Below are 26196 nucleotides of genomic sequence, written 5' to 3'. Positions count from 1 at the left end.
ACACACTCTTTCCAGCTCAGCCAATACAGGGGAAGGGGAAAGTGGGAGCCAGGGAAGCTTCCAGGTTCCCACGAGGGTCTAACATTCTGCCTCTCCCTTTTCCTCTCATCTTCCCTTTTCAGGGTCTCTCCCTCTATGCTGGTGGCAGGAGGGGAGATGGGGTTAATGGGCAGACGAATGGACTCAAGACTTACAAACTGTCCTTTAATGGCACTGAGGCTGAGGAACATTAATAATTTATCACACGGGAGTCCCCAGAAGCCCTGTCCCCATGAACCCCTGTGGGCGGAGGAGAGAGGCGGGGACTCCGGGTGCTTCCTGAGAGGGCCATGTGTTGGGAGCAAGATGACATATTCAGTCCAGGCACACGGAACATGCACTCAGGAAGCGGGGAGTGAGAGAGACCCATCCCCCACTCCAAGGATGGGGGCCAAGCCCCCTAAAAAGGCACAGTGGCAGGGCAGGTTTGGCAGAGTGGTTGAGTGTCAGGGGTCGACAAAGGACACCATGATGTAGCGTGTGCCCCGGGTCGTGGGCAGCCCCTCGTGGTAGTGGGTGAGGCGGCCGGGGTGCAGGAGCGCCCAGCCCTTCCTCGGGGACGAGATCACGCAGTCGTAGCGCAGGAAGCGGCAGCCGCCTCCCTGAAAAGAGAAGGGAAAGGAAACATGGAGTGAGCAGACATGGGGCCTGGGGAGCAGGCAGATACAGGGGGCGGGGCGGCCAGGTGAGGGGACACGGTGCGGTGACAGACCAGTGCAACAAGGGAGAAGGCAGATATGGGGGGCTGGGGTGCCCGTAAACAGGAAGATCCAGGAGAAGGCTGAGGCCGCCTGCCCAGAAGAGATCTAGGAGCTGACACCCACAAAATCACTGGGGAATGGGCAGGGCGGGGAGCCGGGGGTGCATGCAAGGGCTCTAGGTGGGGACCCGAGGGTCCCGAGGTGAAGCATGGGTGGGTGGTGTGGCTGGGGCGCACCTCATAGTCCAGGCCCTTGTGGTTGAGGGCGACGTTGAGGGTGAAGGTGGATGAGTCATGGTGTGGCCGCAGAGATGGCTGCTCATCTGGTCGGTAGCGAACCACAAAGTTCATCACCGCCCGTGCCTGGGAGAGAGGAGAGAAGACGCTGCAGGGATGGCTGCGAGCGCAGGATTTTTTTTTTTTTTTTGTATTATTATTATTATTATTATTATTTTTGAGACAGTCTCGCTCTGTCACTCAGGCTGGAGTGCAGTGGTGCGATCTCGGCTCACTGCAACCTCTGCCTCCTGGTTTCAAGCAATTCTCATGCCTTAGCCTCCTGAGTAGCTGGGATTACAGGCATCTGCCACCACGCCCGGCTAATTTTTGTATTTTTACTAGATGATTAGGTTTCACTATCTTGGCCAGGCTGGTCTTGAACTCCTGACCTCAGGTTATCCGCCCACCTCGGCCTCCCAAAGTGCTGGGATTACAGGTGTGAGCCACCAACACCTGGCCATTGCAGGGGATCTTCAGGGAGATGATGGTCCCTGCCCAGGGAGGGGAGGGGCGGCAGGATTCCTGCATGGGAGAGTCTCACTGCTCACTGGCATTAGATTAGGGCCAAGTCTTGCCCCGGGTCTCAGCCTGGCTCCCTCCCTCCCCTGGGCTGCCTCCTGCAGCATCTCATTTCCCTGGGAACTAAAGTGCATGGAGCCCAAATGCTGTGGGGGCCAAAAGGGGTCTCTGTGGAGACTTCCAGCCTTGGACTGGGGTGGGGAAGGTGGGGAGGCAGCGGGCAGATGGGCGGCGCACCTTGGTGTGGTAGCCGGGAAACAGGCTCTCGGTCATGGGGCCCACATACGTCCGCAGCAGCTGCAGCCATTGGTCCTCGTACCCCACCTGCTTCATGTGGATGTCCACAGTGGGCACATTCTCGTAGCCTCCAGCCAGCCTTGAATCCTGGGGGCGGCGGGCACTGAGCCACCCGCCCCTCCAGCCATGGTGCCCCCCCCAAGGGGCAGTCCAGCCTCCTTCCTCCTGTGCCCCAGCCTTTACACTTGTGCTCCTCTGTGTGGAGCAGTCTTCTTTGCTACTTCTCAGCCTGACTCACTGCTCCCGGCCCTTCAAGTCTCAGCTAAGATGTCACCTGTCCTGTGAAGCCCCCTAGTCCTCCCAAGTCTGGGTCAAGGCTTCCCCGTGGCTTCCACAGTACCCAGGCTGCTCATCGCAGCCTTAGAAGCTGTGTGGCGGCTGCTGCTCACAGCAGGGCAGAGCTCGGCCAGCACGAGGCATTCCTGCAGTGCAAGCTAGGACAGTGACCCAGAAACTTTCCTTTTTTCTTTTTTTAGAGACAGAGTCTTGCTCTGTCACCCAGGCTGGAGTGTTGCGGCATGATCATAGCTTCACTGCAGCCTCTAACTCTGGGGCTCAAGTGATCCTTCTGCCTCAGCCTCCTGAATAGCTGGGACCACAGGCACACGCCACCATGCCTGGCTAATTTTGTGTTTTTAGTAGAGATGGGGTTTCTCCATGTTGATGAGGCTGGTCTCGAACTCCCGACTTCAGGAGATCCACCTGCCTCGGCCTCCCAAAGTGCTGGGATTACAGGCGTGAGCCACCATGCCTGGCCCAAACCCAGCTAATTTTTAAATTTATTGTAGAGACAGGGTCTTGCTATGTTGCCCAGGCTGGCCTCAAACTCCCTGGCTCGAGCAATCCTCCTGCCTTGGCCTCCCAAAGTGCTAAGATTACAGGCATGAGCCACTGCGCCCAGCAGTAAATATTTCTTGAATACATGAATGAATGCAGTTGTGACCCCAGGGTCTGTCTCCCCCCTGGGGTTTTAGTAGAGAAAAAGGGAGTTCCCCCTCTTTGCTCCCATTTTCCTGATTCCATTGTTCCTTTACCAGATCCCGCACCTCCTCCTCCGGGGAGCCCTCTGCCTTCCTCACCTAGGCCCTTACCTCATGCCGGCCGCCTGACCACTGGCCATAGTGCTCCATCTCCGCCACCAGCTCATCACACATTTGTTCTGACAGCAGTGGGAACCAGTACACGTCCGGGCATGGCTGAGGACGGGGCGGGGGAGAACAGGGCTAGCTGACGCCACAAAATGGGGAAGGGGACAGGCAGTGGGCAGAATGGGAAGGGGCAGGGAGGAGCAGGGAAGGCTCTGTGAGAGCAGCCGGGGACCTGCCAGGTAGGGCTTGGGGGAATGGCAAGGCTGAGAGCTGGTATCTGGCACAGCAGAGGTGGCAGAGGGTCCTAGAGCCCCTTGTGCTGGGACAGGGGTTTCCAAACTTCCATAACAGTGCATCCCTCTTTTTTTTTTTTGAGATAGGGTATTGCTCTGTTACCCAGGCTGGAGTGCAGTGGCACAATCATAGCTCACTGCAGCCTCGACCTTCTGGGCTCAAGCGATCCTCCTGCCTCAGCCTCCCAAGTAGCTGGAACTACAGGCACATGTCACCATGCCAAGCTAATTTTTTCTTTTCTTTTTTTTTTGAGACAGCGTCTCGCTGTGTCACCCAGGGTGGAGTGCAGTGGCATGCTCTTGGCTTACTGCAACCTCCACCTCCCAGGTTCAAGCGATTCTCCCACCTCAGCCTCCAGAGTATCTGGGACTACAGGTGCGCGTCATCACATCTGGCTAATTTTTGTATTCTTTTTTTTTAGTAGAGACAGGGTTTTGCTATGTTCGCCAGGCTGGTCTCAAACTCCTGACCTCAGGTGATCCACCTGCCTTGGCCTCTTGAAGTACTGGGATTACAGGCATAAGCACCACTCCTGGCCTAATTTTTTATTAAAAAAATTTTTTTTGTAGAGACAGATTCTCGCTATGTTGCCCAGGCTGGTCTTGGACTCTTGGCCTCAACCAATCTCCCCACCTCGGCCTCCCAAAGTGCTGGGATTACAGGCGTGAGCCACCGTGCCCGGCCCCATTCTTCTTTAAAGATGTGATTCCAGCCGGGCACGGTGGCTCATGCCTGTAATCCCAGCACTTTCGGAGGCTGAGGTGGGCGGATCACCTTAGGTCAGGAGTTCGAGACCAGCCTGACCAACATGGTGAAACCCCATCTCTACTAAAATACAAAAATTAGCTGAGCATAGTGGCATGCACCTGTAATCTCAGCTACTTGGGAGGCTGAGGCTGGAGAGTCGCTTGAACCTGGGAGGCAGAGGTTGCAGTGAGCCGAGATCACGCCATTGCACTCCAGCCTGGCAACAGAGCGAGACTATCTCAAAAAACAAAACAAAACAAAAAAAACGATGTGATTTCATTCGTAACACCAATATACCCAACACACAGGAGAGGAGAGGCCATCTGATCAATGCCAGGTTTGGGATCAAGAGTCCTATCTGCTCGGCCTTTGCCTTCATCTTGCCTGAACAGAAAACCCTCAGGCCCCTGGAAAACTCAGTGTGAAAACTTTGAATCCAGGTGGGGGCCCCCAAGAGGTGATGGCCATGAGAGCAGTGGGGGCTGCACGGGCTCACCTGCTCCACGATTCCCTCCCCTTCCAGGGCCCGGCTGTAGTTCTCGTGGATGTACTGCTCCTTCCAGTCCTGCGGGAGGGTGGGGGGTACAGCAGATCTGTGACCCCCTCACTCCCAGCCCTCAGGGGACCGCCCCCTCCCGCTCAGCATCCTGCGCTGGCAGCAGCCATCACGTTTGGCGTCTTCCTTAGCACAGGGCGGGGAACCTGTGTGCTCTGGGCGCAGGGGTCCCACTCACGACGGGGTTGTCGAAGATCTGCCAGAGGTCGGGGTGCAGGTGCTCTGTGTCGTATCGGGAAGTGGCCAGGAGCCGGCCAAATTCATGCTGATTGCTCAGATGGAGGAAGATGCCCTGTAGTGGGGTGGGGGTGTCCATGATGCAGGCCATGCCCAGAGTCCAGGATGCTGCCCCCAGGCCACACCGCGCACCCGCGCTCACCTTGTCTCGAAAGCTCTTACAGAAGGCCATGTCCGGGTCCGTGTCACTGCCCGAGAACACGTCCCTCTGGGGCAGCTCCGTCCGCAGCGTATCCCCCCGTATCACATAGGCCTGCGAGATGTATGGCACGTTCCACACGCCCCTGGAGGCACCGACAACCATGGTCAGCTGGGAAGGCGGCCCCCCAAATTCTGCCCAGCTCATCCCGGGAAGTCCTTCTTCCCTTAGAGTATCGCAGTCCCTGAACATAAGGCTCCTGCATGTCCCTTGTCAAGCATTGCTTGTCACAACCGCCCTATCTCCCAAAACGCAGTCAGTCCCTACCCCAAGCTGTGGCACTTCTTTTTTGTTTCTTGTTTTTGGTTTTTGAGATGGAGTCTTGCTCTGTCACCTAGGCTGCAGTGCAGTGGTGTGATCTTGGCTCACTGCAACCTCTGCCTCCCAGGTTCAAGCAATTCTCCCACCTTAGCCTCCCAAATATCGGGGATTGCAGGTGCCCACCACCATGCCCAGCTAATTTTTGTATTTTTTGTAGAGATGGGGTTTCACCATGTTGGCCAGGCTGGTCTTGAACTCCTGACCTCAAGTGATCCGCCTGCCTCGACCTCCCAAAGTGCTAGGATTACAGGCGTTGAGCCACCACGGCCAGCCCTTTTTTAAAATTTTCTTGAGACAGGGTCTCCCTCTGTTTCTAGGCTGGAGTGCAGTGGTGCAAACATGGCTCACTGCAGCCTCAACCTCCCAAGTTCAAGTGATCCTCCCACCTCAGCCTCCGTAGTAGCTGGGACTACAGGCACGCACCACCGTGCCCAGCTAATATTTTAAGTTTTTTGTAGAGACATGATCTTGCTATGTTGCTTAGGCTGATGTTAAACTCCCAGGCTCAAGCAGTCCTCCTACCTCGGCCTCCCAAAGTGGTGGCATCAAAGGTGTGAGCCACTGCACCCGGCCTCGTGGCACCTCTGACTGGTGACCACTCCAAACCCGAGAGTGGGGGCCTTGGGTCTACCCGGGCCCTGGGTCGGAGGAGGCGGGGGGCTGCAGGCTGGCGGGACTCACACTCGCTTTCGCTGCACTAGCTCCACGTAGTCCTCGGAGCGGGCGTAGTACTCATCGGGGCTCAGGGCGCCCCAGAAGTTGGACCACAGCTTGCCGTGGCGGGACAGCATGGGGGCGATCACCTTCCTACAGACAGGCGGGGGTGAGGGCTGGGCAGACGGGAGCAGGCCTGGGGAGCCCCGTACCCAAGGCAGAAGTGGGGTTCCCGGGGCCTGTTGGGGTGCCCTCCGGCTGCGGGGAGAGGGGGTAAGCCACCTGTTCTCCTCAATGAGGATGCGCAGGGTCTGTAGGTTGGTAAGGACGGCGTCAGCGTCCAGGCTGAAGTAGAACTCACACTCGGGGTCCTGCCGACACATGTCCCTGGAGGTGAGAGGCAAGCTGAGACAGCGGCGGGTGGGGAGGCAGTGTGGATGGGGGGACTGGCCCACGCCCCCAGGAGAAAAGGAGGGAGGCAGTGTCTATCCTTCCTTCCCTAGGCTCTCTGCTGTCTGGGTGAGCTGGCAAGGGCAGGGGTGACAGCGTGGGGGCTGCAAGGACGCGAATGGGGAGGCCCAGGAGGGGCTGGACGGGTGACAGGTGAGGTGAGGGCCAGGCATCAGGTGGCAGCAACTCCCACCCTGCACCCTCATCCCACCCCCTCCTCCCCCCAAGCACCCGCTCACATGGCCATGTCCCTGGCCTCTCCTGGGCTCAGAGCCTCCTCCGGCCCTACCAGCTTCACGACTGCGAAGTGGTCCTGGAGCTGTGGCCAGGAGTCAGCGATGTGGGGCTCATGGAAGACCTCCTGGGAGGGGATGACATAGGGGGATGGGCTCAGAGGGCAGGGAGGCGGCACCTGAAGTATGGGGGGTGCTGCGGGAAGGAGATGGGGGTAGGGGCACGGGAGTTCTGATCAGGGCAGGGGAAGGGTGCCTCGGGAGAGGCTCCAAGATCGGGGTGGGGGGGCGGTCTCACGTTGTTGTGCAGAAAAAGGGTGACCCTGTCAGGGGGATAGTCCAGGAGCAGCAGCCGCTGCAGGAAGCGGGGCAGAAACGGAGTAGGCTGTTCCACAAACACGGCCAGAAACACCCGGGGGGGAGGCTGGAAGATGCACCACACATGGGCTCAGAGGGAAGCCTGGACTTCTCCGTTGCCCCCACCCACCCTCCACCCTGACAGGTGCAGGGACCCACGAGCGGTGGCCCCACCACCACCCAGCCCACTGTCCTTGCACCTCCTGCTCAGCACGCTGCCCTCTCGTGCCCCTCCCCGGCACCCCCACCTCACCTGCCCCCCCGGGAGTGTCCTCCGGTCCCGGTTGCAGAAGCCACAGCCTCCCTCGGGAGTCCAGCCGTTGGGGACGTAGTTTCCCAGGTAGTTGAGCTGCAGCTGTCGGGGAGAGACTGAGGCTGAGTGGCTGAGGCCTCCAGGGGTGGAGGTGGGGATCAGGCACCTCTGGTATGGGGGCTGGGAAGGGCCGGCTTCTCAGAAAGGTTGGAGGTGCCCGGGGGTTGGGGCAGGGCAGGGCGGCGGTTGAGACCACTGGTGGCACCTTAGTGGGACCATTTCCATGGACCACAACGGGGAGCGTGTCATAGGCCACATTCCGGATACGCACACGGTTCCGATCAAACTTTAAAACCACTTCATCTGGGGAAGAAAAAGGTCAGGCTTCAGACTCCCTTTCTCTGGGAGCTGCCAAGCAACATGTTCTTCTAAATACGGGGTCCCATATTCTCCAGGGAATAAAGGGACACCAGGGCCATCCTAGAGTGTCCCTCGTTGTGGGGCAGGAACCTTTGGGTTCTGACCAGGCTGCTGGCCCAGAGAGCTCCATTGCCTACTACCTGTGTGATCACATCACAGCTGGGTGGAAGGGGAGGATGAGCTGAACTGGGGTCCACTAGGAGCCTCAGCATCCCTACCCCTCCTCATATTCTCCCTCTCTCCTTTTTTTTTTTTTTTTTTGAGATGGAGTCTCACTCTGTCGCCTAGGTTAGAGTACAATGGTGCGGTCTTGGCTCACTGCAGCCTCTGCCTCCTGGGTTCAAATGATTCTCTTGCCTCAGCATCCCAGCTAGCTGAGACTATAGGCACATACCACCATACTTGGCTAATTTTTGTATTTGTATTTTTTGTTTTTTATTCTCAGATGGAGTCTCACTCCTATCACGCAGGCTGGAGTGCAGTGGCGCGATCTTGGCTCATTGCAACCTCCACCTCCCGGGTTCATGCGATTCTCCTTCCTCAGCCTCCCAGGTAGCTGGGATTACAGGCACACACCACTACACCTGGCTAATTTTTGTGTTTTTAGTAGAGACGGGGTTTCGCCATGTCAACCAGGCTGGCCTCGAACTCCTGACCTCAGGTGATCCACCTGCCCTGACCTCAGGTGATCAATCCTGCCAAAGTGCTAGGATTACAGGCATGAGCCACCACACCCGGCCTAATTTTTGTATTTTTAGTAGAGACGGGGTTTCACTATGTTGGCCAGGCTGGTCTCAAACTTCTGACGTCATGATCTGCCCACCTCGGCCTTCCAAAGTGCTGGGATTACAGACATGAGCCACTGCACCTGGCCTCCTTTTTTTTTTTTTTTTTTTGAGGGAGTCTCACTCTGTTGCCCAGGCAGGAGTGCAATGGCGCAATCTTGGCTCACTGCAACTTCCGCCTCCTGGGTTCCAGTGATTCTCCTACCTCAGCCTTCTGAGTAGCTGGGATTACAGGTGCTCACCACCATGCCCGGCTCATTTTTGTACTTTTTTTTAGTAGAGACGGGTTTCTGCTATGTTGGCTAGGCTGGTCTCGAACTCCTGACCTCAAGTGATCCTCCTGCCTTGGCTTCCCAAAATGCTGGGATTATAGGCATGAGGCACCGTGCCTGGCCTCTCTCTCTCCGTTCTCCCCATCCCCTGAGGCAAGTCACCAACCCCTCCACAAGCTGCTTTCCTCATCTGTATGAGAAGGATAACCAGGGACCTTCCCTTTGTTAAACGAAATCACAGAGTAGGCCGGGCACAGTGGCTCACGCCTGTAATCCCAGCACTTTGGGAGGCTGAGGCAGGCGGATCACCTGAGGCTGGGAGTTCGAGACTAGCCTGGCCAACATGGTAAAACCCTGTCTCTACTAAAAATACAAAATTAGCTAGGCGTGGTGGCGCATGCCTATAATCCCAGCTACTCGGGAGGCTGAGGCAGGAGAATCACTTGAACCCCGGAGGCGGAGATTGCGGTGAGCTGAGATTGGACTATTGCACTCCCGCCCAGGCAACAAAGCGAAACTCCATCTAAAAAAAAAAAAAAAAAGCCCCTGGCCTGGTGCCCAGGCGCAGCATGTGTGCAACAGATGCCAGACACATTTTTGCCTCCCTTGCTTCTAGTACCATCAGCACAGTGCAACTCACACAACCAGCCACTCAGACGCCCAATAAAACCACACAGAGGTGGACTCAGATCAGCCCAGCTCCTCCAGAAGCCTCTCCCAGCTCAAGACCCCAAGCTGCAGAGGCTGCGCACTGCCCACCTGCGGCTGTCTTCCTCCTCACCTAAAGCCCCGTTGAGGTTCTGAAAGATCCGAGACTTATGATCCAGATTAAGGCTGAGTTTCTCCTAAATGGAATGAGATGCGATAGAGTGGTTAAAATGGAAGGAGTGGGAAGGACATCATTTCTCTCTTCTCTCTCTCTCTCTTTTTCTCTCGCTTTTGTTGCTTAGGCTGGAGGGCAATGGCATGATCTTAGCTCACTGCAATCTCTGCCTTCTGGTTCAAGCGATTCTCCTGCTTCAGCCTCCCAAGTAACTGGGACTACAGGAGAGTACCACCATGCCTGGCTAATTTTTGTATTTTTAGTAGTGACAGGGTTTCACCATGTTGGCCAGGCTGGTCTCAAACTCCCGACCTCAAGTGATCCACCAGCCTCGGCCTCCCAAAGTGCTGGGATTACAGGCGTGAGCCACCGTGCTTTTTCTTTTTTGTGAGAGACAGAGTCTCATTCTGTCACAGAGGCTGGAGTGCAGTGGTGCAAAACATCCTCAAACTCCTGGGCTCAAGTGATCATCCCACCTCAGCCTCCCAAGTAGCTGGGATTACAGGTGTACACCATGAAGTCTGGCTAATTTTTTTTTTTTTTTTGTAGAGATGAGGTCTCAACTATGTTGTCCCGGCTGGTCTTGAATTCCTGGGCTCAAGCAATCCTCCTGCCTAAGCCTCCCAAAGCGCTGGGATTACAGGCGTGAGCCACCACGCCCAGGCACACATTTTTCTCTTTACAGCTCCCTTTGCCCCTCCACTCCCATTCAGCCTGAGGCCTCCACTCCCACAGAGGTGTGGGATGCACCCACTCCTCTGTCTTCCCTACCCTCAGTCCTGGGTCCAGGTAGAGCCGTGTGTAGAACAGCTGGTCATCGTCATCATCCTTGTACTTCCACTGGCGCACGATCTGGTGGATGGTGGTGGCAAAGCCGATGAATCCTAGTGGGGAGGGGAAGTGTTGACCCCGAGACTCCCAGGGTCCCAGGGCCTGTCCCCCAGGCCCTCTCCAGCCCTCAGGCACCTTTAACACTCTGTCCCACCGCTCTTGGCCCCTCTGCCTTGGGCACCTTGCCACTCACCACCAGAGTTGAGGAAGCGCTTCCCCGTGCCCACCTCAGGGTACTGCTCCGCCAGCCCCCACTCGGGCCAGCAGAAGCTCTCCGCAGAGAAGAGCAGGCGGCTGCCACTCTGGACGAACTTCTTCAGCAGCTCTGAGGGGCTGCCGGCCAGAATCACATCGTAGCTGGGTGAGGAAGGGGAGGATGAGCAGGGGTCCACTGGGAACCTCAGCATCCTTACCTTGCTCCCTATCCCAAGCCCCGTTACCTGTCCACAAACATGATGATCATATCCTCCCTGTCAGCGTATTTCTCCATTTCCTTCTTGAGCCACCGGACCTTCTGTCCTCCACCGACTGTTCGGGCCACATCACCCCCTCGCCACTCCTCTCCCAGGCCCAGGGTCTGCGGAGAAGATGCCTCATGCCAGGCAAGGGGTGGGGAGTTGTCGGGGGGGGGGGGGGGAGAGGGGGGAGCTCCTGACCAGGCTCACCGTGGGGACCTGGGCATCCAGACTTCAGCCTACCCCTCTTGCTGGGACCCCCTCCCAGAGGCTTTTCCCTCTCCTCACCCGCACGGTGTAGTTGAAGAACTCCGCAGAGCGCAGGAAACGCAGGTACCCCTCGGTTTCAGCTGTGGCCACAGTCATCACCAGCAGCTTCTCTGTTACCAGAGGGAATTGGCACTTGGGATCCACCGCCCAGCTCCGGGCCCCACGTGCTTTGCTGTCCTCCCTCTCACTCGACTTCTCTCCCTTTCTTCCTTCCCATTCTTAAACTCTTCTCACCCAGGAACACTCTGACCCCAGGGAGGACAGGGTGGGAGTGGCGCCCAGGAATTCCGAGTCCGTTTGCACAGGGAGGCTGGAAACCTCAGTTCAGGGTGGTAATGGGCAAGGGGCTTGGCGCGACTCAGCCCCAAGAGCACGCTGGGCGGCGGACGGGACAGACACCTCCTCGAGCCCCCGACCCTCTCCGGGCCAGGCTGGCAGGCACGTCAGCCTCTGCCCCCTTGGCCGCGCCGGGCCTCCCCGGGATCTCACCTGGGTTTACCGGGTCTCGGCCCCGGGGCCGGTCGGAGGCTGAGGCCGCAGGGGGCAGCAGCAGCAGCAGCAGCAGGAGCCGGAGTCCTGGCCTCGAGGAGGTCATGGTGGGGAGCGGGCCCAGACAGCACCCAGGATCCTGGGACCTCAGCTACGCGCCTGGATCCCAGCTCCGGAGGGGAGCTCCGGGAAGGGGGCGCTCGGGCTGCTGTGCAGCCGCCGCGGGGAGCAGCTGGGCTGGGGCCACGCCCTGGAAAAAAGGCGTATCCGGAGGCTGCAGAAAGCTCCAGATGCCGGCGCCGCAGACAAGGCGTGGATTGTCCCGGGCGCACGGGAGGCGGGGGAGGGGCGGCAGCTCGGGCCGGCGGGCGGGAGACAGCGACTATGGGCCGAGCCCCCCGCTTTACACATGTGGAAGCTGAAACCTGGACAGGGGAAGTGACCCCTGGCGGTGGGTCCGGAGGGACGCGGGGGCGGGTCCTGGCAGCAGCCCTGCTGGGAGAGTGCGGGCGGAAGACGGGGAGAGCTAGGGGGTGGCGACGACAGGGAGGGAGGAAGCCCAGGAGTCCGCCGCGGGACGGAGGCCTGGGGCAACTGGGAGCTGAGCTTTCTGCAGAGGGCCACTAGGAACCTCGGATTGCCCACGGAAGCCAGTCCGCTGGGATCAAAGCCACTTTCTTTGACAGTTCGGCCCACTTCCTTTTCTGCCCGGGGAGAAGCTCCAGGGTCTGCCTTTGTGATCAGAGCATCTTCACAAGGACCAAAGGAAAATAAGGTTTCTCGTAAGAACACCGTGAGCACATCTTTAAAATGACCCATTTCGTGGCTCCTACAAGATTTACACCTCCACACTGAGGCCGGAAGTAGTTTTGCCCCTATAAAACATGGCAAAAAGCTTTCTTGTCTCCAAGGAAACGCCACGTAATGAGTCAAAGCGGTGGCGCACGCGCGGAAGTACAAGCCACCGGAAGTGATGGCGCCCCTACCAACGCCGTGGGTTTAGTACGCGTGCGCAGCAGTCTCTTCCGACAGTTGTGTTGTGCAAATGGTGGAGAAGAAAACTTCGGGTATGTGAGCCCCCGCGGTTCGCCCCCTTCCCCTTCCCAAGTCCAAACCAGTCTTAGAATTTTCTTACCTAGTCATTCCTCTTTTTTTTTTTTCTTTTGAGACGTGGTCTCGCTCTTTCACCTAGGCTGGAGTGCAGTGGCGTAGTCATAACTCACTGCAGTCTCGAACTACTGGGATCAAACCATCCTCCCATCTCAGCCTCCCGAGTGGCTGGAGCTGAAGGCATGAGGCACCACGCCTGGCTAATTTTTAATTTGTTATGTGATGACGGGCTCTCGCTATGTTGCCCAGGTTTGTCTCCAACTGTTGGCCTCAGAGCGATCCTGCCGCGTGGGCCTTCCAAAGTGCTGGGATTACAGGCGTGAGCTGCCGCGCCCGACCCCAGCTATTCCTCTTAAATCCCTTCCTTAGCCCTCGGGTCCTGGCGTTGACCATTCACGTTTTATTGATGCCTGCCCCAAACCGGGCGCTGGGGATGAAGAGGAGAAAGATCCCTGTTATCCAAGCATTGGCTTTTTCTGGAAGGGGGACAGAAATGCAGACTTACCACTGTATTTCACTGTGATTTGTGCTATGGCAGAGGGAGGCACAGCGCCTGCGAACAGGGAGGCGTGGCTTCTAGCCCAGGTTCTGGGAGGCAGGGGACTGTGAAACCTGAAGGAAAAACGAAAAAGCTTGAATTGAGTCTTGAAAGTCTAGTTAGGGTTTCTCTTAGTGGGAACCTCACGTGCAAAGGCAGTAAAACAAGAAAAAACCTAGTCCCTTAGGAAACCAAGTCCATAGTTTGGATTTTACAGAGTGATAAGAAAGGATGGAAAACCGGGGAAAGGTTACATTTTGAAAGGCATTATACACACTGCCCAGGAGTTTGAACTCTGTGGGGAAGCATTGGCGAGCTAGCAAAGGCTTTTTTTTAGATGGAGTCTCGCTGTGTCACCCAGGCTGGAATGCAGTGATTCTATATAGCTCACTGCAGCCTCAACCTCCCACGCTCAAGTGATTCTTCCGTCTCAGCCACCTGAGTAGCTGGAACTACAGGTGGGTGCAGGCCGCCATGCTGGGCTAGTTTTTATATTTTTTGTTGAGATGGGTGTCACACTATGTTGCCCAGGATGGTCTTGAACTCCTGAGCTCAGATGATCCTTCTGCCTCAGTCTTCCAAAATGCTAGGATTACAGGCATGAGCCACTGCGCTTGGCCCTTTCAGTTTTTCTTTTCTTTTCTTTTTTTGAGATGGAGTCTCGTTCTGTCCCCCAGGCTGGAGTGCAGTGGCGCAACCTTGGTTCATTGCAAGCTCTGCCTCCTGGGTTCACACCATTCTCCGGCCTCAGCCTCACAAGTAACTGGGACTACAGGCGCCCGCCACCACACCCAGCTTATTTTTTGTATTTTTAGTAAGGACGGGTTTTCACCGTGTTAGCCAGGATGGTCTTGATCTCCTGACCTCGTGGTCCGCCTGCCTCAGCCCCCCAAAATGCTAGGATTACAGGCATGAGCCACTGCACTTGGCCCTCAGTTTTTCAAAGGCATCGCAGTCTCCCAGCCATTACTGTTTTCATGTTGGCCTCAAGGCCTGAAACACCCTGCTGTCTCCCCTGAGCCAGGCCATTCACCAGTTAGGCCTTAACCTAGACTTACCTTCTTCTGGGAGGTCTTCCCTGACTACTCCAAGGCCAGGTTGGGTGTTTCTGTCCTGGGCTCCGCAGCACTTTATACTTCCGTATCCTAGCCTACCCCATGCCGTACTTTCTTTGTTTGTTTGATTAATCATTTGTGTTGGCCACTGGACTGTAAGCTTTTGTATCCCTAGAACCTAGAGCACTGCCTGGCATTTGGAAGGGAGACAGAGTAGTACGGTGATCACAATCATGGTTTTTTTGTTCGTTTGGTTTTGGGTTTTTTGGTTTTTTTTTTTGAAACAGGGTCTTGCTCTGTCGCCCAGGCTGGAGTGCAGTGGCACAAACACAGCTCACTGCAGCCTTGAGCTCCTGGGCTCAATCAATCCTCCCGCCTCAGCCTCCTGAATAGCTGGGACTACAGGTGTGTGCCACCACGCCCGGCTAATTTTTGTATTTTTTTGTAGAAACAGGGTTTTGCCATGTTGCCCAGGCTGGCCTCAAACTCCTGGGCTCAAGCCATCCATCCACCTTGGCCTCCCAAAGTGCTGAGATAACAGGCATGAGCCACTGCGCCTGGCAAGGTCATGCTTTTTGATGCTGGGCAGTTCTTTGACTTCTGACCTGGCCACTTGCTAGCTGTGTGAACTTTGGACACATTTCTTTTCTTTTTTTTTTTTTTTGAGGCGGAGTCTCGCTCTGTCGCCCAGGCTGGAGTGCAGTGGCCAGATCTCGGCTCACTGCAAGCTCCGCCTCCCGGATTTACGCCATTTTCCTGCCTCAGCCTCCCGAGTAGCTGGGACTACAGGCGCCCGCCACCTCGCCCGGCTAGTTTTTTGTATTTTTTAGTAGAGACGGGGTTTCACTGGGACACATTTCTTAATGTCTGAATGTTGGTAAGTTGGAGATGGAATGATACTGTCCCATACAGTTGTTATAAGGGTTAAACGATTCAAGCGATGCAAAGAGCTGAGCACGGTGCCTGGCTCATAGTAAGTGTCCAACAAGTGATAGCTACTGGGGCTGCTGCTGTTATTATTATGGTTAACAGGTGGCTAACGAATAAAGAGATATATTATGTAAAATTATCAGAATGTGGCAAACAGCTGATAAGGCAATGAGGAAGAGGTTTTTTGTTTTTTGTTTTTGAGACAGGGTCTCGCTCTGTCGCCCAGGCTGGAGTGCAGTGGCATGATCTCAGCTCACTGCAACCTCCACCTCCCAGGTTCAAGTGATTTTTGTGCCTCAGCCTCCCGAGTAGCTGGGATTATAGGCATGTGCCACCACGCCCCGCTAATTTTTGTATTTTTAGTAGAGACCAGGTTTCACCACGTTGGCCAGGTTGGTCTCGAACTCCTGACCTGAAGTGATCTGCCTACTTCAGCCTCTGAAAGTGCTGGGATTGCATGGGTGAGCCACTATGTCCAGCCGAGGAAAGAGGTTTAAAATAACTTCTAGGTTTCTAGTTTGGATATCTGCATAGATGGTTCTATTCGCTTAAAGGGAATCTGCAGGAGAAGCAGATTTGGATGGGAAATTTTTTTTTTATTTTGAGTTGCAGTGTCCACGGGGCCAGTCAGTGACTTTTTTCTTTTTTTCTCTTTTTTTTTTTGTTTTGGGGACAGTCTTGCTCTGCCAGTCAGGCTGGAGTGCAGTGGTGTGATTACGGCTTGGTGCACACTGCAGCCTCAACCTCCCGGACCCATGCAATCCTCCCACCACAGCCTCCCAAGTAACTGGGACTGTAGGCGTGTGCAGCCACGCCCAGCTTATTTTTCAATTTTTTGTAGAGATGGGATTTGTCTATGCTGCCCAGGCTGGTTTCTAACTCCTGGCATCAAGTGATCCGTTAGCCTCCCAAAGTGCTGAGATTACAGGCGTGTGCCATCACGCCCGGCCTCACCAAGCACTGGCTGCATGGCCAGTTCTGGAGCCCAGGAGCAGGTTCTGGGTTGAGGGAGTCACCCTGGGAGTTATTTGCTTGTGGGTGATCATCAGAGCCCTTTGTTTGGGTTCGAAATCCCAGGAAGAGTGCGTAGACTGAGCAGAGAAGGGGGCCAGCCACCTCCATAGAGGCAGGGAGAGCAGCCGAGCTGGAGCCGGAGGATTGCTAGATGTGGAGAAGGCCTGCAGTCTTGTCACGGAAGCAAGCAAAGGGTCTGGGTCTCTTTCTACTCGATGAAGGTAGTCAGCACTGCCACAGGGTGGACAGGGCTCAGGTCCCAGGAGGAGGAGGAGGAGGAGGAAAGCACACTGGAGCCTGGAGTGTGGGTGGTCCCCCCGCAGGTGTCAGATTTCGGGGGTTGAGGAGAGGATGGGAGGTGAAGAAGCAACACTGTCACATGAGTTATTCTGAAGGAGAAGGAGCCGTGAAGCCGAGTAGACACACGAGTGTTACCAGCTTTTTGATGGAAAGGAAAGTGCCGGTTGAGGAGAAGGGGTTGAAGATGGAAGATGGAGGGAATGGGCTGGAGGTGAAGGCTCGGGTTCAGTGGTGGGACTTAGGGGGCCCCGGGGCAGGGGTGTGCCCACTTGGCATCATGTTTGCGAATGGGTGGCCTGGAAGATGAGCGTGTCCAAGCGTGGGTGGCCCCTGGTTCCTTTGAGGTAGGAGGTGAGATGCTGAGCGTGAGGGCCATGTGCATTGAGGGCTCAGGACAACCTGGAAGCCCCAGGGTGCCATGACCTCCCTAGTCTGCAGTGAGCTGTCTCCAGGAGGGGGCTCCTGGAGAAAACAGGCGGGAAAGACTGAAAGAGTCTCAGCTGGCGGGACAGGAAGCATGGGCCCGGAGGCTGGCCTGGGAGGAGACGAGGAGACCCAGGCCTTGGCGATGGGGATGAGATCAGAGAGCTGCAGCTTCCACCCTGGGTGCCTTCCTTGCCCTGCCCAGAGCGGCAGCCACACTGCTCTTTCTCAGAAGCCCTGTAACTTTGTGTGCCCTGCCCCATGCAGTTCGCTCCCAGGACCCCGGGCAGCGGCGGGTGCTGGACCGGGCAGCCCGGCAGCGTCGCATCAACCGGCAACTGGAGGCCCTGGAGAATGACAACTTCCAGGATGACCCCCACGCAGGACTCCCTCAGCTTGGCAAGAGGCTGCCTCAGTTTGATGATGATGCGGACACTGGTGAGGTGGATGGAGGAGGAAGCGGGGGATGGGACTGAGAGGAGGCAGGAGAGTCTGCCCAACTCAGGCTGCGGGAGGACCCAGGAGCTCCTGGTGCCTCTGCCGGTGACTGGCTCCCATGGCTGTGAGCAACCACACCCCCTTTCTGTGCCTCAGTTTCCTCTCGTGTATGTGAAATAAACAAGAGAGACTGGATGAGCTCTGACATGAGGCCTTAGGCTTGGGGGCATGGAGGTGACGGTTGGCTGGGATTGGAGAATTGGGGTGGAGGGCAGAGGCTGGTAGCGAGAGATCGACTTAGAGCCAGGAGGGCAGGGCCAGGTGTGGTGGCTCACACCTATAATCCCAGCACTTTGGGAGGCTAAGGTAGGCAGATCACTTGAGGTCAGGAGTTCAAGACCAGCCTGGCCAATGTGGTGAAACCACATCTCTACTAAAAATACAAAAAAAAAATTAGCCAGGCATGGTGGTGGACACCTGTAATCCCAGCTACTCAGGAGGCCAAGGCAAGAGAATCACTTGAACCCGGGAGGTGGAGGTTGCAGTGAGCCAAGATTGCACCACTGCACTCCAGCCTGGATGACAGAGTGAGACTCTGTCTCAAAAAAAGAACCAGGAGGGCACATGGGCACGGGGAGTGATGAACCAGAGAAAGCTGCTGTCTTTCTGGGCAAGTGCCAAGCAACTGATCGCCTTTGACCCCTAGGAAAGAAAAAGAAGAAAACCCGAGGTGATCATTTTAAACTTCGCTTCCGAAAAAACTTTCAGGCCCTGCTGGAGGAGCAGGTGAGAGGAGGGTCGGCCTGGGAGGACCTCACAGGGAAGGGGTGAGCCTGGCCCCAGCAGGTGTTTGCTGCGCGGATGGGTGGAGGAGTCTTAGAGCCGGCCCCTTGTCTCTGCAGAACTTGAGTGTGGCCGAGGGCCCCAACTACCTGACGGCCTGTGCGGGACCCCCATCGCGGCCCCAGCGCCCCTTCTGTGCTGTCTGCGGCTTCCCTTCCCCCTACACCTGTGTCAGCTGCGGTGCCCGGTACTGCACCGTGCGCTGTCTGGGGACCCACCAGGAGACCAGGTGAGTGTGAGACCTGCTGTCCACACCCACTGCCTCCTTCCCACAGCCTCCCCAGACCTCTCTCCCCTCATCCTGGCTTCCTCTCTGTCTGCAGGTGTCTGAAGTGGACTGTGTGAGCCTGGGCATTCCCAGAAAGGAAGCGCCGCTGTGCACTGCCTGGCCTTCAGAAAGACAGTTTCATCACCCAGTGGAGGGGGAGCTCTTCCTGGACCGAGGGAGGAGCCGCTCATTCACCCAACAAAACTGTGTCTTATCTGCCAGGAAAGAGCAACCTCACTCCTGGGAACGGTCTGGCAGGTAGGCTGGGCCCCCAGTGCTGTTAGAATAAAGAGCCTCGTGCCGGAAGCCTACCTGTTTGGTCGTGGTGTGTTTGAGGTGATGGCGATGGGTCACCTGTCTCTCCTGCTCATGGCTCCATCTCTTCCTCCTGCCTCCCACTCACCCCTGCCACTGTCTGCCCCTCTGTGTCCCTGATCATGAGAGATTCTGTCCCATTCTCCTGCCACCCCGGAGCCCCTGCCCTCCTTGGCTACTTCTCTAAGTCTTTTTGGTTATTGATTTAGTTGTTTAAACTATTTTATTTATTTATTAGAGACAGGGTCTCACGCTGTAACCCAGGCTGGAGTGCAGTGGTGCAGTCTCGGCTCACTGCAACCTCCGCTTCCCAGGTTCAAGGGATTCTCCTGCCTCAGCCTCCCAAGGAACTGGGATTACAGGTGCCCACTACCATGCCCAACTAATGTTTTTGTATTTTTTTTAGTAGAGTTGGGGTTTTGACGTGTTGGCCAGGCTGGTCTTGAACTCCCAACCTCAGGTGATCCACCTGCCTCGGCCTCCCAAAGTGCTGAGATTATAGGCGTGGGCCACCGCGCCCGGCCATGATTTTACTTTGTATTTCTCCAATTGCTATATTTTCAAAGTACAGCTAGGCTCCAGGGATGGGTGACAGGGAAGTGGCGGGAGCACTGTGGAACAGGTGCAGAATGGTACCCCGGAGGGAGCTGGGCCTGTCTTTGTCTTAAGGTACTTAAGCAAAGGGGAGTGGTCGAGTCCTTATCCTTGGTGCTGCCAGACCGAGGGAGCAGTTGTCCTTAGGAAGCCCGTTACCAGGAGCTGCAGTGTGTGAAGTTATTAACAGTACAGAAAACCCAGAAGTTTCTGGGAAACATGACAGAATTCATGGTATAGATCTAATTTGTCCAACCTGCAGCCCACATGTGGCCCAGGATGATTTTAGTGCAGCCCAACACAAATTCGTAAATTTTTTTTTTTTTTTTTTTTGAGATGGAGTCTCGCTCTGTTGCCCAGGCTGGAGTGCAGTGGCCGGATCTCAGCTCACTGCAAGCTCCGCCTCCTGGGTTTACGCCATTCTCCTGCCTCAGCCTCCCGAGTAGCTGGGACTACAGGCGCCTGCCACCTCGCCTGGCTAGTTTTTTGCATTTTTTAGTAGAGACGGGGTTTCACCATATTAGCCAGGATGGTCTCGATCTCCTGACCTCGTGATCCGCCCGTCTCGGCCTCCCAAAGTGCTGGGATTACAGGCTTGAGCCACCGCGCCCGGCTCGTAAACTTTCTTAAAACATTATGAGATTCTTTTGCGATTTTTTTTTTCTTTTAGCTCATCAGCTATCATTAATGTTAGTGAATTTTATGTGTTTCCCAAGACAATTCTTCTTCCAGTGTGGCCCAGGGAAGCCAAAAGAGTGGACAGCCCTGGATTAGAGGCCCCTGGTCTTGGTGGCCCTGGGTGCTGTGACACGTGAACTTCTTATACCTATCCCTTGTCTAAATGAATTGCAAACTGTGATCTCGTAAGGTCCTTTTGGTTGCTGAACCCTGTTAACCTCATAGCAAAGCAAGTGCTTAGTAAGTATCCATTGAACAGATGACCTCATTAAGATATTAGAGAGATCCAGCAAAGTCAATGTTAGGCACCATCTTTCTTTTTTTTTTTTTTTTCCCTGAGATGGAGTCTCGCTCTGTCGCCTAGGCTGGAGTATAGTGGCACCATCTCAGCTCACTGCAACCTCCACCTCCCAGGTTCAAGTGACCTCATGCCTCAGCTTTCTGAGTAGCTGGGATTACAGGCACCCACCACTATGCCCAGCTAATTTTTGTATTTTTTTGTAGAGATGAGGTTTCAACTTGTTGGCCAGACTGGTTTCGAACTTTTGACCTCAGATGATCCACCAGCCTCAGCCTCCAAAGTGGTGGGATTACAGGTGAGAGCCACCATGCCTGGCCAGTCACCATCTTAGGCCTTCACTTTTGGGTTCTTTCCTGGGGATTGGCTCAAGTATTCGCCAGGGTTTTCCTGAGGAACTGCTTCCCTTTCTCTGAAGACTTGCAGCTGGGCACGCGGTACTGGTTTTGGTGTTAGCTTCATGTTGCGGGGCTGATGTCAGGATTCAGAGACAATCCAGGTGAGGTGGTTTTTCAAGATGGCTCAAAATTCTTTGTCCTCCCATTAGAAAGTGGAGTGTTATGGCTGGGCGCGGTGGCTTACACCTGTAATCCCAGCACTTTGGGAGGCTGAGGTAGGCAGATCACTTGAGGTCAGGAGTTTGAGACCAGCCTGGCCGACATGGTGAAACCCTGTCTGTACTAAAAATACAAAAATTAGCTGGGCATGGTGGCGTGTGCGTGTGGTCCCAGCTACTCTAGAGGCTGAGGCAGCAGAATCACTTGAACCTGGGAGGCGGAGGTTGCAGTGAGCCGAGATCGCACCACTGCACTCCAGCCTGGGCAACAGAATGAGACCCTGGCTAAGAACAAAAAAAGGCCAGGCGCAGTGGCTCACGCCTGTAATCCTAACACTTTGGGAGGCCAAGGCAGGTGGATCACCTGAGGTCAGGAGTTTGAGACCAGCCTGGCCAACATGGTGAAACTCCATGTATACTAAAAGTACAAAAATTAGCCGGGCATGGTGGTGGGCGCCTGTAATCCCAGTTACTTGGGAGGCCGAGGCAGGAGAATTGCTTGAACCTGGGAGGTGGAGGTCGAGCTGAGATCTTGCCACTGCGCTCCAGCCTGGGCAACAGAGTAAGACTCCGTCTCAAAAAAAAAAAAGAAAAAAAATTAGCCAGGCATGGTGGCATATGCCTATAATCCCAGCTACTCAGGAGGCTGAGGCAGGAGAATAGCTTGAACCCGGGAGGCGGAGGTTGCAGTGAGCTGAGATCGCACCATTGCATTCCAGCCTGGGCAACAGAGTGAGACTCCGTCTCCAAAAAGAAAAGAAAAGACTATTTCAGGGCTGAACAACACCATCTGTGCTTCTCCGTGGCGTCCTAGGCCGGGATTCCCGTCCAGCTTGCACTGTCAGCACAATCTCTTTGGATTCTTTCCTAACTTAGCTGACTGTTTCATATTTTGTGGTTATAAAAAGAGGCACATTGGTTCTGCTCAATGTAAGATTTCTCTCCCCAGTGACGTACTCCGCCTTCTAAAATGACCTTGAGAGGACAGGGCTAGACCCTGAGGGCCTCTGGTTGCTCTCTGATGCCATCCATGACATTCTCTAGGAAGCTGAGTCCAGGGTCTTTGCACCCCCATTGAAAAATCATAATTCGGCCGGGCATGGTGGCTCATGCCTGTAATTCCAATAATTGGGGAGCCTGAAGCAGGCAGATCACTTAAGGTCAGGAGTTCGAGACCAGCCTGGCCAACATGGTGAAACTCAGTCTATACTAAAATTACAAAAATTAGCCAGGTGTGGTGGCTCACGCCTGTAATTCCAGCTATTCGGGAGGCTGAGGCAGGAGAATTGCTGGAATCCAGAAGGCAGAGGTTGCAGTGAGCTGAGATTGCGCCACTGCACTCCAGCCTGGGCGACAGAGCAAGACTCAGTCTCAAAAAAATGAAAAGGCCGGGCGCGGTGGCTCAAGCCTGTAATCCCAGTACTTTGGGAGGCCGAGACGGGCGGATCACGAGGTCAGGAGATCGAGACCATCCTGGCTAACACAGTGAAACCCCGTCTCTACTAAAAAATACAAAAAACTAGCCAGGCGAGGTGGCACGCGCCTGTAGTCCCAGCTACTCAGGAGGCTGAGGCAGGAGAATGGCGCAAACCCGGGAGGCGGAGCTTGCAGTGAGCTGAGATCTGGCCACTGCACTCCAGCCTGGGCGACAGCGCGAGACTCCCTCTCAAAAAAAAAAAAAAGAAAAAAAAGAAAGAAAACCATAATTCCCCAAGGAGAGCCTGAAACAATTTTGCCAGCTTCCTTCGTGAGGGAAGATTTTTTCCTACCTTGGGAGACACCTGGTCTTTGGGAAATCTGTACTATGCTAGAAGGTTCTAGAAGGTAAACCTAGTGTCATGAGATAGGGGCAGCACCACCCTTTCCTGGGAGCACAGAGGAGGAAGAGGTTGGTGCCAGGATTTGGAAATCTGGACACTGGGGCGGTTACTCCTAAGAACCTCAATGAGGCTGGGTGCTGTGGCTCAGGCCTGTAATCCCAACACTTTGGGAGGCTGAGGCAGGAGGGTCTCTTGATCCCAGTGGTTCAAGACCAGCTTGGGCAACATACAGAGACCCCGTCTCTACAAAAAAATTTAAAAATTAGCCAGGTATGGTGGTGTATGCCTATAGTCCCAGCTACTCAGGGGAGGATGGCTTGGGCCTGGGAGGTTGAGGCTGCGGTGGGCAGTGATCACTTTATTGCAGTCCAACCTGGGCAACAGAGCGAGACCCTGTCTCAGAAAAACAAACAAACAAACAAAAAAAGATCTTGATTGTAATTGATGTGAGTTAGGAGAGCCAAGAATTCTGGGAAGCAGGACAGTTGTGTCTTCAGTCTTGGAGAAATCCTGGTTTGAGTGCTTACTAGTGGTGTAGCTTGGACAGGTCACTTCACCTCTCTGATTCTGTTGGAGCCATGCTGCAGCTATTGCAAGGATTCAATACACATCTAGCCCGAGGCCTGGCTTCCAGTGAGTACGCAGCAAATGAGAGCCCTTGATGATACTGCCAAGACCTAAAGCATATTGTTGAGTTTTTCACAGCCAGCTCCCTGGGGACTAACCCCAGCACCTGGCCCAATTGTCAGGTAGTCAGCAGCTTACGTTTCTTTTTTTGAGACAGAGTATCCCCCTGTTGCTCAGGCTGGAGTGCGGTGGCGTGATCTCGGCTCACTGCAAACTCCACCTCCCAGGTTCGAGTGATTTCTTGTGCCTCAGCCTCCTGAGTAGCTAGAATTACAGGTGCCCGCCCCATGCCCCACTAGTTTTCAGATGTTTTTTATTTATTTATTTTTTGTTTGTTTTTTTGAGACAGAGTCTCGCTGTCTCCCAGGCTGGGGTGCAGTGGCACGATCTCCACTCACTGCAAGCTCCGCCTCCTGGGTTCACGCCATTCTCCTGCCTCAGCCTCCCGAGTAGCTGGGACTACAGGCGCCCGCTAGCACTCCCGGCTAATTTTTGTGTGTGTGTGTGTGTTTTTAGTAGAGACAGGGTTTCACCGTGTTAGCCAGGATGGTCTCGATCTCCTGACCTCGTGATCCGCCCGCCTCGGCCTCCCAAAGTGCTGGGATTACAGGCGTGAGCCATGGTGCCCGGTCATTTATTATTATTATTATTTTTTGAGACAGAGTCTCACTCTGTCACCCAAGCTGGAGCGCAGTGGCGTGATCTCAGCTCACTGCAACCTCTGCCTCTCTGGTTCAAGCAATTCTCCTGCCCCAGCCTCCTGAGTAGCTGAGATTAAAGGCACCCGCCACCACGCCCGGCTAATTTTGTATTTTTGGTAGAGATGGGGTTTCATTATGTTGGCCAGGCTGGTCTCGAACTCCTGACCTCAGGTGATCCACCTGCCCCGGCCTCCCAAAGTGCTGGGTTTACAGGTGTGAGCCACTGCACCCGGCCAGTGGTTTACATTTGTATTTGCTCCTAGGCTGTGGGTTCTTTGAGGGCACAGGCCCACTCCTGCTTCTAGCAGGAAAGCAGCTCAGTATGTGTTCTGAAAAAGGGCAAATGTCTCCATAACCCTTTGTAGTCACGTGACCACCCAGGAAGAAATCAAAACTCAACCTAGTGACCATATTAAGGCACACACTTAAATGCTCAGTTGTGAAACTGGGCACAGGTTGCTTTCCCTGAAGGGGGAAGGAGTGAGAAGAGGCAGGCTGATGTTGGGAAAAGGAGGTAGATGTGGGGGTGGCACACCGGAGACTTTTGGAAGCACCTGGATGCGTCAGCAGTTGTAATTGACTTTTGTCTTCCTTCACTGTAGGGAGCACTCTCATGGCCTTTCAGGATTGTAAGACACTTTTCGTTTGATTGTTTTTTGAGACGGAGTCTTGCTCTGTCGCCCAGGCTGGAGTGCAGTGGCGTCATCTCAGCTCACTGCAATCTCCATTTTCCAAGTTCGAGCAATTCTCCTGCCTCAGCCTCCCAAGTAGCTGGGATTATAGGTGTGTGCCACCACTCCTGGCTAATTTTTGTATTTTTAGTAGAATTGGGGTTTTGCCATGTTGGCCAGGCTACTCTTGAACTCCTGACCTCAGGTGATCCACCCACCTTAGCCTCCCAGAGTGCTGGGATTACAGGTGTGAGTCACTGAGCCTGCCCTGTAAAAGACACCTTTAAAGGCACTTGTCAATGTGCTAATAAAGCAAGTCACATGGCCCCTGACTTCTCCGTGGTGAGTTACTGCACTAGAGACCCCCATGAGACAGGCTTCCCAGTACTGAGCACATGTACAGTCCCTTCCACGTTGACTCTGGCCTTGGCCAGTGGGACATCCACACACTTTCTGCAGACGGTGTGGTGGGAGAGGATTGCAGATGGTCACAGACTTGTTGCCCACAGGACCCTTTATGTAGGAAGCAGCTCAAAAGGTACCAGGGCTTCTGGCCAGGTGCGGTGGCTCATGCCTGTAAGCCCAGCATTTTGGGAGGCTGAGGCAGGTAGATTACCTGAGGTCAGGAGTTCGAGACCAGCCTGGCCAACATGGTGAAACCCCGTCTCTACTAAAAATACAAACAACTTAGCTGGGCATGGGACTACGCCTGTAGTCCCAGCTACTCGGGAGGATGAGGCAGGAGAATCGCTTGAACCCAGGAGGCAGAGGTTGCAGTGAGCCAACATTGCGCCACTGCACCACTCTAGCCTGGGTGACAGAGCGAGACTCCGTCTCAAAAAAAAAAAAAAGAAAAAAAAGCACCAGTGTATCTGGCTGGAGCCCAGCCAAATGGATCCCAGCCCCAATGTGTAGGTGTGTCCAGGGCCCAGGAAGCAGCCTGGTGTGATGGTGGAGCATGGTTTATCCAGAGGAAAGGGAGCAATGGGGATGGAAAGGTGGGCTAGGGCCAGGCGGCATGTCAAGTTCATAACTGGGGCTTTCTTCTAGCGGGGCCAGGAGCTGCCAAGGCAGGGTGGTCAGTGGTTCTCCAGGAGTACATTAGGAAGACCGTGCTTGAGATGCCCAGTTGGGGAAACCCTGTAGTGGGTGGGCAGGAGAGGATGAGGGCCTGCCCCAGGACCAGGCAGTGGAGAAGGGAGAGAAGTAGATGGGTGTGAAAAACACTATAGAGGGAGAGTCAGGAGGATTTGGCAATGAACAGAGGAGAGGAAATGGTGGAGCAGAGGGGAGGGAGAGGTTGTCCATCTGCAGATAGAGATGTCGGCCATGCTGGTGACACGGACGATGGGGACTGCAGCTCTGTGGAAAGTGATGAATTCGATGTATCTGGAGCCCATGTAGTAGGAACATACATGTACCTCTGAAGCGCAGGGGAGAGGCACAGGT

At 55.0% G+C, this 26196-nt stretch overlaps 2 protein-coding genes across 2 annotated transcripts; one reads left to right on the top strand and one right to left on the bottom strand.

Annotated features, from left to right (window-relative positions):
• Nucleotides 1-183: 183 nt before the first annotated feature.
• PLOD3 (procollagen-lysine,2-oxoglutarate 5-dioxygenase 3) lies at nt 184-12380 on the bottom strand. The gene is made up of 20 exons (XM_025378037.1): nt 12265-12380; nt 11569-11818; nt 11098-11189; nt 10795-10931; nt 10548-10711; nt 10295-10407; nt 9482-9545; nt 7489-7586; nt 7224-7325; nt 6912-7037; nt 6620-6741; nt 6213-6317; nt 5958-6083; nt 4899-5040; nt 4698-4811; nt 4460-4528; nt 2926-3030; nt 1775-1921; nt 977-1102; nt 184-641 (listed from the first exon to the last, which is right to left on the bottom strand). The coding sequence occupies exons 2-20, from the start codon at nt 11672-11674 to the stop codon at nt 486-488; spliced, it is 2214 nt and encodes a 737-aa protein (XP_025233822.1). The 5' UTR covers nt 11675-11818; nt 12265-12380; the 3' UTR covers nt 184-485.
• ZNHIT1 (zinc finger HIT-type containing 1) lies at nt 12104-18793 on the top strand. Its single transcript, XM_025378040.1, has 5 exons — nt 12104-12635; nt 17206-17376; nt 18083-18162; nt 18279-18448; nt 18543-18793. Exons 1-5 carry the CDS (start codon nt 12614-12616, stop codon nt 18562-18564), a joined length of 465 nt encoding a protein of 154 aa, XP_025233825.1. The 5' UTR covers nt 12104-12613; the 3' UTR covers nt 18565-18793.
• Nucleotides 18794-26196: the final 7403 nt, after the last annotated feature.

Source organism: Theropithecus gelada, chromosome 3 (genome assembly GCF_003255815.1).
Source record: "Theropithecus gelada isolate Dixy chromosome 3, Tgel_1.0, whole genome shotgun sequence".
Classification (NCBI taxonomy): Eukaryota; Metazoa; Chordata; class Mammalia; order Primates; family Cercopithecidae; genus Theropithecus; species Theropithecus gelada.
Note: the sequence above shows the minus strand (reverse complement) of the source record. Positions and strands in the feature narration are given on the sequence as shown.

Coding starts and splice junctions, on each gene's coding strand:
- PLOD3 (XM_025378037.1), bottom strand. CDS start 11,674: ATGACCTCCTCGAGGCCAGGACTCCGGCTCCTGCTGCTGCTGCTGCTG. Junction 7,587..9,481: donor GAACCTCAACGGGGCTTTAG/GTGAGGAGGAAG, acceptor TTTCTTCCCCAG/ATGAAGTGGTTTTAAAGTTT. Junction 7,326..7,488: donor ATGGAAATGGTCCCACTAAG/GTGCCACCAGTG, acceptor TCTCCCCGACAG/CTGCAGCTCAACTACCTGGG.
- ZNHIT1 (XM_025378040.1), top strand. CDS start 12,614: ATGGTGGAGAAGAAAACTTCGG. Junction 17,377..18,082: donor TGATGATGATGCGGACACTG/GTGAGGTGGATG, acceptor TTTGACCCCTAG/GAAAGAAAAAGAAGAAAACC. Junction 18,449..18,542: donor GGGACCCACCAGGAGACCAG/GTGAGTGTGAGA, acceptor CTCTGTCTGCAG/GTGTCTGAAGTGGACTGTGT.